Source organism: Penaeus vannamei, chromosome 14 (assembly GCF_042767895.1).
Source record: "Penaeus vannamei isolate JL-2024 chromosome 14, ASM4276789v1, whole genome shotgun sequence".
NCBI classification, from domain to species: domain Eukaryota; kingdom Metazoa; phylum Arthropoda; class Malacostraca; order Decapoda; family Penaeidae; genus Penaeus; species Penaeus vannamei.
Window position 1 is genome coordinate 21,351,546 of NC_091562.1, and position 12,500 is coordinate 21,364,045.

At 36.0% G+C, this 12,500-nt stretch overlaps 2 protein-coding genes and 1 long non-coding RNA gene across 7 annotated transcripts in view; 1 reads left to right on the forward strand and 2 right to left on the reverse strand.

Annotated features, from left to right (window-relative positions):
• Positions 1 to 1,557: 1,557 nt before the first annotated feature.
• On the reverse strand, positions 1,558 to 5,168 carry LOC138859097 (protein shuttle craft-like; the record flags this gene model as incomplete). Its single annotated transcript, XM_070129455.1, is given in 5 exon segments — positions 1,558 to 1,721; positions 1,956 to 2,181; positions 2,484 to 4,371; positions 4,859 to 4,989; positions 5,099 to 5,168. Coding segments are annotated over 5 exon segments (2,479 nt in total), but the record flags the coding sequence as incomplete, so codon positions are not given.
• A 1,386-nt stretch (positions 5,169 to 6,554) lies between these two features.
• The window catches only part of LOC138864021 (peptidyl-prolyl cis-trans isomerase-like 4), an 8,262-nt gene continuing 2,316 nt past the window's right edge, over positions 6,555 to 12,500 (forward strand). For all 5 annotated transcript variants that reach the window (XR_011399055.1, XR_011399053.1, XR_011399054.1 and 2 more), the window contains exon 1: positions 6,555 to 7,311. Coding sequence is in view for 2 of the 5 variants with exons in the window: in XM_070129813.1 (XP_069985914.1) it covers positions 7,242 to 7,311 (70 nt within the window). In the remaining 3 variants the exon portion in view is untranslated. The remainder of the gene's footprint in view (positions 7,312 to 12,500) is intronic.
• LOC138864022 (uncharacterized) lies at positions 9,165 to 10,536 on the reverse strand. The gene is made up of 2 exons (XR_011399056.1): positions 10,353 to 10,536; positions 9,165 to 10,277 (listed from the first exon to the last, which is right to left on the reverse strand). It is a non-coding gene; the product is annotated as an uncharacterized lncRNA (long non-coding RNA).

Here is a 12,500-nt window from a genome sequence, read left to right on the forward strand (position 1 = left end):
AAATATATATATATATATATAAATATATATATATAAATATATATATATATATATAAATATATATATATAAATATATATATATATATATAAATATATATATAAATATATATGTATATGTATAATTATATATAAATATATAATATATATGTAAATATATATACATATATAAATATAAATATATATATAAATATATATATATATATATATATATATATATATATATATATATATATATATATGTAGAAATATATATACATTAATATACATATATATTAATATATATGAATATATATATATATGAATATATATATATATATATATATATATATATATATATATATATATATATATATATATATATATATATATATATATATATATACATTAATATACATATATATTAATATATATGAACATATATATATATGAATATATATATATATATATATATATATATATATATATATATATATATATATATATATATATATATATATATATATATATATATATATATATATATATATACATATATATATATATTTTTTTTTTATAAATATATATATAAATAACTATATATATACATAAATATATATATATATATAAATATATATATATATATATATATATATTTATATATGTAAATATATAAATATATATATATATACAAATGTACATATATATATATATATAAATATACATATATATATAAATATATATATATATAAATATACATATATATATATAAATATACATATATATATAAATATACATATATATATATATATATATATATATATGTATATATATATATATATGTATATATATGTATATATATATAAATATATATATATATATATTTCTATTAGATATTTGAAAACTTGCAAAAATACCACCTGAGTTACAAAAAAAGATAAAGTAAAAGTATATCTGAAAAATGATTGGTGCCAAGGATTAACCCCTAAAGTCTAGCTAATGAGAATATCCCTTCACATGCCATCACAGAAAAATTTGGGTGTGGGCTGGGGTGACGCAAACTTGCTGATATGAGAATTTCTGCTGAATGTCAGTGTGAAAGGAATAACTCACCACAAGTGCAAAAAGGTCTTGGAGGGTGATTGGATTCATTTGGAATTTGAGTAGGGGCTTTAACATTATTTCCTTCTATAAATGAGGGTAGAATGTACTGGCCATGAGCCATGACTGGAAGAGCACCAGCTCCACTGAGGACACTATTTCCATGCTCAGGATCCTATTCCTGCACAGTTTCAGGATATTACCATCTGGATAAAGCAAATCAAATAACAAAGATAAACAATGGAAAATGGCAAAAAAGCTAAAAACTCCTATGCAGAAAGAGAAAATAACAGGGAGCATGGAGTCTTGTGTGCTGGCCTAGAAGCCTTGCACCCAGCAGTGGCCACCCAAGAAAGCCTAATGCCCTTATTTTGGGCCACATGATAGGAGTGAAGCATCCTGATCTAATAGGTTAACATTACACTTGTCATTCCCTAAAACTAAAACATTTAGCTAAAACATTAATTCATTGGCACTCACTCTGCATTACTTCCTGCTGACAGTCACCACAGGGCCCAGAATGACATAGCTTTTCACAAGTGTGGCCCCCACAGTTCAGCACCTTCCCACACACTCCCTCACAAACAAAGGGCTCCGTGATGCTACAGCGCACGTCTTGACTTTTGGCTCCACAAGGACAGGTTCTTTAAAGGGTATAAGAAGGCAATCATAATTATGAAAAAAAATTATATTCATCTTTATTATCTTTATGAAAAAAGAAAAAAAGAAAAAAAAAAAAAAAAGGAATCAAAATGCACACTATATGCCAACATTAGCAATAATAAAATATCCAAAAGAATCAAATAAAAATAAATTCACACTATATGCCAACATTAGCAATACTAAAATATCCAAAAGAACACAAATGAACTACTAACTTCTTAACATATGCTGTGCAAGGAGGGCATGGTCCTGGATGGCATAGAATATTGCACTTATGATTACACCAGTCAATCTTCCTTCCTCGACCACACACCTCTCCACATGAATGTGGTGTGTCACGTCGGTTCCACTCTGGTTCACGTAATTTGCCACAAAAACAGAGGTAGGCATTTGGAACTTTTGGCGTGGCTGCTTGGCAGGCTGGACACCTCCAGCCAGAGTCTATTGGAATAAAGGGATGATGTTTGAGTAAATCTAATTTCATAATCAAGGAAGAGAAAGAATTAGGCAAAGGAGGTTATATTTTCTACTGCCATGTATATTCATTTTGGAAACATCTTACTACTTATATTCCTGTATTCTTAATTTGATAACTGGGTATTTAATTTACAAGAATGTTATTCAAGAGTTTCTGCTGTTTTATAACAAATATTTAGCTTTATAATTTTAACTTTTTGTTGGAGCTACACATTAAAGAATAACTTTTCTAATTCCAAACAATGTTCTGTCAATCCATCTCTCACCTCCACTAGAACTTTTTGCCCATTTCTTTATGCATCCTAAATGGAAGCAGTTGTAACAGTTGACACAGGACCATATAGCGTGGTGCTGCTTGATGCGGTCACAACAGACCATGCACTCATACACTCCCTTCATCAGCTGCTCCATGAGTCTGTCTCTCTGGGTCTGCTCATCCTCCTTGCCTGAACTTGTTATGCTGGGTGTTGCCACTGGGCTGCTCTCCTTCTCTGCCTTCTGTTCATTCTTCACTGGTGCAGGGGCACTCTCCCTCCCTGGCCTTTCACTCTGCTCACTGCCTCCCCATAGTTTTCTCCCATTGTCATTTCTGCCTCTGCCCCTGCCTCTTCCTGGCTTTGGACCCTGAGTTGAGGCACTTTCTTCCCTCTCTCCCACCTCTCCATCAAACCCCTGCCCTTCTCCATTGTTGTTCTTACGTCCATTTCTTCCACGGCCAAAGTTCTTCTCTTGCCTAAGAGGCCTTTCTTGATCATTAGGTTGATCATAAACATTACTATAACCTCCATTATAAGTCCTCCCATCCTCAGTTCGAACCTGCCTGTTCTTCCATTCCTTCCCTTGCTTTTCCTCTTCAGAATTGTTTCTCTGCTGTCTCTTGTCAACTCCGCCATGACTGCCACCCCAATCATATCTCCCTCGACCACCTCTAGATCTTCTGTCATTGTTATCCAATTCCTTTGTGGGAGGGTTATCTGTACGGCCAAGACTCATCCTCTGCATAAATGCTGCAGTCTCAGCCAGGGCACTTTCCCTATCCCGTTTCTTCTGGTCCTGGTCATATGCAGCTCCTCGAGGTTCATACCAGGTGTAAGGCATGTTTGGCCCTTGACTCAGCCTGTCTGTACCATAGTTTCGCCTTCCTCCTCTTCTTCCCTTTCCTCCCCTTCCCCGATTCATCCCCTTATTCTTCACACCTCCTTCACTTGCAATTCCATTGATAATACCTTCACAATCATTACCTTGGGGACTGACTTTGGCTTCACCTCCAAAGGCTTCATTTTCAATTGCATTTGGATTCCGGGGTAACTCTTTTGTAAAGTTTCCTACTGTATTCCCTGATTTGTTGTTACCAGAGTAAGTCCTGTTCTGAAAACTTGAGTTATTTTGAGGTGCATTTGCATTGACAACATTTCCAACAGAACCATCACTAGTCACTGGTGCACTTTTACCTATTCCTTTTGAAACATTAACTGTACTACTGCCAGATGCTGCCATTGTTTGACTACCACTTGAAAGCATGCTTTGCCCCACTGGCAAAGACCAATTCTGGTCTGTTTTTCCCGAATTATACCTAACATTTGACTTTGGAGGTGGGCCTCTTCTTAAACTATGAGATACAGAATTATACTGCCTTGTATTTGATTGCAAGTCCATCCCTGCCACCTGCGTTGCATTGTTTACGATGTATGTCTGGTAGTTTTCATCACACATCATTCTAGTTCCTGGATTACTAGGTATCACAAAATTACCTTCATACTGCAAGTTCCCTGGATACTGATTTCCCTGCAAGTGGCCATTCCCTTCAAAATGACCATTGCCTTGGAAGTGTGCATTATTCTGGTAGTGATTGTAGCTTGGGTACTGGCTGTTGGCCTGAAACTGGCTATTATTCTGGAACTGGTTATCTCCTTGGTAGTGTCCACTCCCCTGAAACTGGGAATTGTCTTGGCAGAGTACATTACCCTGGAAGTGTGAGATGGGCATCACCCTGGGGTATGACTGAACAAACATGTCTTGGTACCCAGCTTGGAATGGTGGTACCTGCATGGGCTGGTACGTCATGGGTGATGGAAAGTTTGTGCTGTATGCAGAGCCTCTTCCCGGCTGGCTCATTCCTCCGCTGTTCCGGCCAGCTTCTGCCATTCTGCAACTCTGAAAATGAAGGTAGTAACTTTAGGATAGCTTATCTTTTTGCATGGCAAATTACATGTATATAAAAATACAGACAGAGACATTGACAAATACATGTCTTTGCATTCAGAATAAGCTTCATATAATATATTTACATTCAATGATATTTCAAGTTTTCCTTTATTACTTTTTGGATATCCCAAAAAATTTGGCAGCAGCAATAAATATGAAATATTGTCAAATGATTGCCTTAGTCTCCATGCCTTTAGCTTCTTGATGAAGATCAACGTATCTCTACTACACATATTCTGGTAAATTAGAACTTGGACTGGAAGTGTAAAAGCTCTTTCTTGCCAAAAAGTACATGAGAGATGATGGTCTTTGCTGGAGCTTTAGTAGACATAAACTGCAGCAATCAGTATATCACCTGGTAGTGATTACAATGTAGGTCACTAGTGGACATAACATTGTCTTATATTTTCAAACCAAGGCTGAGAATAACAATTACCCCATTAATGCTGGTATATTTTGAAGCCGAAAATAAAAAATTCTGGGCGGCTATAAAATCGGCGGGAGGAGCTTCCCCGGAGTCTGTCCACTTGCCAGCTGCGGCCCGCTGCTGTGTCAGAGCAAAAACCCCTATACAGCGTCACACTGGCGGGATGCCCGGCAATGTTTATTTTTTCAGGTGTCTCATATGTGGGACACCCGTCGTTATTGGGTTAAGAGAGAATCATATTGAGAGTACTAGCACAGGAGGGGTCGTGTTTGTTGCCACCTGCTACTTTGTCCACAACAGCCAAGACATGTACATCCATGCCACCCAGTGGGAAGTGGTTATTAATAAAAAAAGATAAAAATAGGAGAAAATAAGGAACAAAGTCTAATACCTTCTCTAGAAGAATCCTCTATTACACCAGCCTGGCCTGTCTTCAAAGCCACGGGTAACCAACAACAGAATTAATCCGAAGATGACAAGCTCTTTACAAAATTAAGACAAAGAGGTCCATGACCTTCGTGTCCTATCACACATACAAGTTAACAATTTTGCATACCACTCAGGTGGAGGGTGCACCAGCCTCTTATAATAAAGCTTAAAAGGTGAAAGCCATCTGAATGTTAAATAATGGCCAAGTAACTTGCATAATCTATGAAAATCACCAGCCCCTTATTGTGCTTGATCCCACAATCTCCCTTGTGCACCTTCCGCACTCCCCGTCTGCTGAAGCAGGAGGTTCAATTTTGGGCATGTGTTCAAGATTTCTCTTCTGCCATATGGATAACCACATGAACTTGTTACCTCATACACCATAAATTCAGTAAAATAATCAATAAATCTATACGAGCAATCACAGGTCACCATGTATTGGATAATGAATACATATGCAGCCACCTTTAGAAACATAAAATGGAAAATGACATACTTTAATAAGTCAAAAGCACCCTCCCTGATTTTTCCTGCAGCCAAAGCAATAATCTCCGTTTTTGGCCCATTGCCAAACTGTCAAAATGAGCATGACCACAACCACAAATATGCTGAAAAAGAGAAAGAATAAATATGAAACACATAACTTCCCAGAAAATAGACATAATACCGGATTACCTCAACCTTTTCTCTAGCGCCTCTCACACTTCACACGTGATCTACACTGCCACACTCACACCCTTACACACTTATAGGTTCGACCCTGTTGCGCCACGACCTGTAAGAGTGACTAGAGCGAGGAAGAAAAAAGGCTGAGATAGCGAAACCCAGAGGGAAAATAGGCTCAAATCCTTGCACTTTTCTTACCAACTTTCTCGCCCTCTCTAGCTCGCTAAAAGCACTAAGGGCTCTTGCATGGCCACGGTCATCTTGTCTAGCTTGCGGAGGGGATTCCACACACTCACTTTGAAGACTCAAGGTTGAACGGGAGAAGACACAATGACTTTTTTAATCTTTAATGATAATTTCCTCGGCCTCAACACGGGCTGAACGGAGTTGCCAGATGCACGATGTATGATATCCTTGATATGTGTCATTTCTTTCCTATTTCAAATCGTTTTATACTTAATTTTGGAGGTTTTTAGGGCTTTCGTGTTATTTAGATTTGTCTAGTAAAAATAATAACTATCATGGGATATGAGTTAGTTTCATTTTTTTCTATGAAAGGAGGTTTTGGTTTCTTTAATGCGAATGCTTTCATGTGTTTTGAAGCCTTTTTTTCAATGTGTGTTGGTGATTGCTTTATGATGATTCTATAATGAAAATGGTAGAGTCGATTACTAGATGTATAAGGATGGCGTAATGGTTACAGATATCTCGAGTATCATAAATACACGGGGATACAAAATCTAATGAAATATTTGAAAATGTTAATTCTGACAAGTGTAAATCACATCAAACAATCGTTCTAAATCATTTGTCCAATCCTTCCTCTCAGTTGTGCCAATCATGATTAGACAACTGATTTCCTGAAAAATAACTATCTTTTACTGGAGACCAAAAACATTCGAAACAAATTTTAATTAAACTACTACGCAAAAGAAAACTTAAAATCATTCAGTAAAATAGCATATGCAAATGATACCAGCCTGAAGTAGATACACTGTGGTAACTTATTCGATGAAAGAGCTTTTGAGATATTTTTGACGCCAACTCGAATGCACAGTGTTTACGGTGTGCATGGAAAGCGTGCTAAGGCTTTATGTTCTCTTCACCCATTCGCCACTCAACTAACAAATTATATGTAAAGATGTGTATGGGGAAAAGGCAAAATCGTAATCAAGATACGCGGGAGACTTAGTATTTTCTGCTATAAGCAGATATTCTCTCATTATAGCGAGAAGACTGCTGTCTAGCTGCTTAATTTTCCGTTTAATCTTGTTTCTCATATTAATAAATTTTCAAAATGTCCGTGGTTATCGAGACGACGATTGGCGACATAACCGTGGATTTGTTCACGGAAGAGAGACCCAGAAGTAGGTGGTTTCAGAATTGTAGTTCTGTATAATATATTTTGTAGGTATGAGATTGGATTGATTAATGACCAGTACCGGTAGCTGGCTTATGGTAACAAATCTGTAGTCAGCAGTTCTAGTAATTTCATATAGTGTAATTTTACACTGTTTCAAAGTTGCTGCCTACCACCAGCTGATTCTACAAGAGAGCTGTGGACTTGCTTTAGTGTCTTAGAAAATTAGAAGACTAATGCTGCGTTCGGAACTCCTTGTCTTGCTCGTCCAGACAACTTGTCCAGAGCCAGCAGGACAAATGGGCTCCATTCGGAACCTCCAAGACCCAGAATGCAACCGGCTCGAATGTAAACATTCACTTTTGTATCATACCAATGTCTTTATTTTACACGCTGCACCAGACTGTAGAGGTTTGTCTGCATGAGAATGCGTTCCCTTTACAGAAAATATTTGGTTAAATTCTGTCTGCGCCAATGTAGTTCTCGGGTAACTTTCCACGCAAGCTTAGTTCTTTTTTAGTTCATCTTCCGCGCATAATATTCCTTTAATCTTTCCGCGCTCTTGTTTCATCATCCATCCACAGATCCATCTGCGCAAATGTACACTAAATGATGTTTTCTGCACATGAAAAAATATAATATTCCCCAAGCAAGAAAAATACTCTACAGTTTGGATGCTGCATAGGTTTTATAATTACTTTGATGCGTATTTAACTTGCCTGCAAGTGACAAACACAAAAAATAAATATATACATATATCCTTTGAGAACATTAATAAAGGGCCATAAAATTACCCATCAATATCTTGTGATTTCCTGCAACTGTCAACGTTTACATATAAAAGCTATTGTGACATCATCTCGTCCTGTTCACCCACCTTCACAGGAGGACCAGCTGGACAAGATGGACAACTTTTAGATATAGTATAAGTTGTAGAGGTTCCGAACAGTCAAAATATCTCGTCCAACTAATCTGGACGAGCAGGACGAGCAGTTTTGGACGCAGCATAAGAGATTAAGGGGACCGTCCCTGAGAATGGCCACCTTTCCCTACTCTATACATCATAAAAAAATATCGGTTAGAGATAACTGATTGATTCTTTTTGCATGCTATAGAGCAAAGAATTGCGCTTCGTTATATATATAAATTTTAACTTTGCTCCCCCATTGGGGGGGGGGCACCCCCAAAAAGTTGAAAAAAATCGCTATTTTTTTTGGTATGTCTTCGGTACTTCCCAACTATCAGAGCTCTTTACAGAATATTCCCCCAAAAATGCTAGTGTTAGATCAACTCTAGCCTATAGCCATGTAAAAGGCCGAATTTTGAATTTCCTTTTTTTTTTTGGCGGGGGACAGCTTGACATAGAGAACTATTTTTGAATGCGTTTTTCAGCATTAAAATATTATTATTTTTTGATTAAGGCAAAAATTCAAAAATCGGCCTTTTACATGGCTATGGGACGCCGAGGCTCTAGTGAAAGCAACAAACTGCATTTGGATCGCATGAAAATTACGTGAGTTGGGAAGTACCGAAGCTTCATAAAAAAATAGCCGAGCTACGGCGTTTTGTATTTGGCACCTTGCCAAAGTTCGTTATCTCTGTTATTTTTCTCTGAATCTAATGATATTATATATCAAAAAAACGCTTATTTAGTGTACTTTGCAATGCAATGATTACCAAGACAATAGGAATTTTCATGTTTAATAGGGACGCTATTCTGTAAAGGTATGTCACTTTTTTTTTTTTTTTTTTTTCGTTGTTCACTAAAGTTGATATTTTCGTGTGAAAAGCTTAATAAATGCATTTTACCATAGAGACAACTAATCTAAACCAGATAAAAACCTTTTTTTAAAAAAAATATTTTTTTTATTTTCCATTTTATTTTTTATTTATTTTTTATTTTTGAAGAAATGGGGAACTGTGGATGGCAACATTAGTACAAAATCATTCTAATTATAAAGTCCTGGCATGAATACAACATGGTGGTTCAATTTTGAGAATTTCAAAAGCATATGAATTTAGTACATTGAATTCGAGAACTTACGAAAGTCGTTGAATATTCCCCATGCCTCACACAGGGGGGGGGGAGGGGGAGATGGTCACTGGGTGTTTATAATTTTCGAGGAGGATCATATGTACGTGAACGCACGCACATAAAGTTAAAAAGATTAATCATCATCATTTAGTAGGCCTACATTGACTTTCATATCTAAATAATAAAATTTATTAGTTATCCCTCTCATACCCATTTTCTTTGATAATTGTCAATATTAACAGATTGCAAGGGAGAACAAGTGTAAAGTTTATGATTAGCCATTTGCACCCATTATCTTTACTAAGAAGTGCATAAAATCATGCAGATGCCTATGTGTTGTGGGATATTTGCCAATTTATGGTGCCTAAGACTTACGGTAACGTCTAAACATATTCATTTTTATCGGGAACGCACGAAACGGATGCGATAGCTTTTTGAACGCCAGACGAAGACTACGCATACAACCGAGCTCAAAATTCCATATAGTTTTTATTTCAGAGCAGGTATTACTGAGTACTATCATCTTCAACATGAAATAATCTGTATCTCGCTTATACATCCGAAGTTTAAAAATCCGACATTTAGGTAACATTCGTATTGAATTGGTCTTTACAACGGTAACTACCAATTTCAAATCAATTCAAACTGCCCCCTGCTGTGATGTACCGACCGTTGAGCGAAATGTAACGGAAATATTTCAATCCTTCCTTATAAGGCTATTTTTAAACATTAGTGCTTCGTATGTGATATACGTATATATTACCACGTAAACTAAAACATATTACCAGGGAGTCTCGATCAAAGCATATTTCGTGTGTAAAAGGACACAAAACATACATTTTTTTTTAGATATATTTCACAAAATATTTCGTCATAAATCACGGTGATATAATTTTTTCCTGATATTGGTATAAAAGTGTTCCTTGAACATTCACGAACTCATATCTATGCGCAATGTCATAATTAAATGCCTTATGCACGATTGCCGCAAGCAAAAGTCCACATAGGTGTACCTGGGCGCTCAATAGCGACGTACCTCTCCGGGTGCTGAGGGACTCGCACGCCGGCTGCAAGACAACGAGCCATAGCAGGCGGTTAATACTCGTTTGGTAGTTTCCTCATCCATGTACCTATACTATACGCTAACTATCTTAATTTAACCCCCTCCTCCCCCCTCTCTCAGGGACGGTCCCCTTAAGTCCCCAATTCCACATCACAAAATCTATTCAACAAGTTGCTGTGTGCCCAGTCACAACACCCCAGAAAAATATTGTCTTCAGTTTTGCATGCACACCGCAAGATAGAAGGGATTCTCAAGAGTACCAAGAGGAGTTATATGATTAGTGCTTACCTTGTTCTTTTTTCCTTTATTTGTGGTGTTACCATTTGTGTCTGCAGATTATTTCTTGCAGTGTCGACTGTGACATTTTGTCCTGTACAAGAATATTATCTTCGGTTTGCGTTCGTGCATCCATACCATAAACATTAACATTCTGATCTTTAATAATGTATATGTTGTAAAGAACAAGTTCAGTTTTAAGAGATAGGATTTTTTTCCCTACTTAGTGTAGACCTTTCCAATAGTAATGAAAAATAATCAATGGATTGCTTATGATGTTACCTGGCCATTTATAGTTTTAGTCAGCAGCAACCAGAAGCTTCAATAATGTAGACTATGGAAATTGTTAGGTAAAGTTGAAAGAATATACACTAATAATCATTATGTTAAAAAACTAAATACTAAAGTAAATACATAGAATGTGTATAAGGCTCGGTACCTATAATCAATTGTGAAAGGAGGGACTTGTACTCCCTTCTGCCATGGCAGAACCTAATCAATCAACCAGGTATTTATAAAAGAAATTATCACAAGCTTCCACTTTGCAAGAGTATGTCACTACACAAGGACATATTTATTCATATTGCTGTGTCTTACTCAGTAGAAGTGTCAAAGACACCAAAGATTCTGTCATGACACTAGTTCACAAAGGGAGTCTGGGCAGAATTGGATCTCATGCCATCTTTACCTATCATTAATGTTACACTAAGATCTTTACAGACTTTCAGTTCACATTCTGGACCTTAGTGGATTCCATACCTGGAGTCTATATCTATTCATATTTGTCTGATTTGTATGATAATTATATTCAGTTTTTTTTTTCTTTTTATTATTATTATTATTATTATTTCCCTATTTGTCACCTATTATCTTCCTAGATATCAGGGCCATTAGTCAGCAGCCATTAATGAAAATTACTAAAACTCAATACACATCATAGGGTGTCCAACAATACTGATTTCATATGTATTAGGATTATTATTTGGTAGATTTAATTCATAGATTTTGAAAAATAAACATTACTGCCTTGTGCAGCAACCAAATGTAGTTCCTCAAGTTACTGTGATTTTTGAGCTCTGTCGCAAGCCAAGAAACCTCTACCATATACATTCTGGTAAGATTGAGCTTCTTTATCCTGGCAAATTGTTGTTAAATGGAACCAGTCCATACTCAATCCTGCCATCATTAAGGCCCTATCACACTAGCATTTTTTCTGTCAATTTCTTTCTCTGCAAGGATCATCTACAAACTGAACGCCTCCCAGACCAAGATGGTTATGACCGTTTCCATCTGAATAATTTCCGTGTTGATCTTGTGCTATTAATAAATTAGATAAGATGAGTGAAAGTAAACATAAGCTAATATTTTAGAACTTTCATATATACAATATACATCATCATATTTCTTTAAAATAATGTAATATGTATGGGAATATTTGTGTGATTCTCGGGACCTTACTCCGATAGCGTCATATTTGTTTACATGATTTTCATACAAAGTTCATTCAGAAAAGAAAAAAATTGACAGAAAAAGTGCTAAAGTGATAAGGCCTTTAGAGGTTTCTTGACTTTTTTTTACATGGTGTCAGGTGATGTAGTACTTTTTTGGACAAGCACCCAATACCCAAATGTTATTAAAAATGGTATATGAATATATGTATTTTAAAAACATTAAAATGAAGGTATAGATACAAAAGATATCCTTCTGCAACACTTGCTTTTTAGCATTAACAAGATATTTATTGTTCTAGAATGATGTACCAGAGAAAATGCAGAGCCTTGTATGTATACAGGATGGCAAAGAAACTATTCAAAAGGCTTTA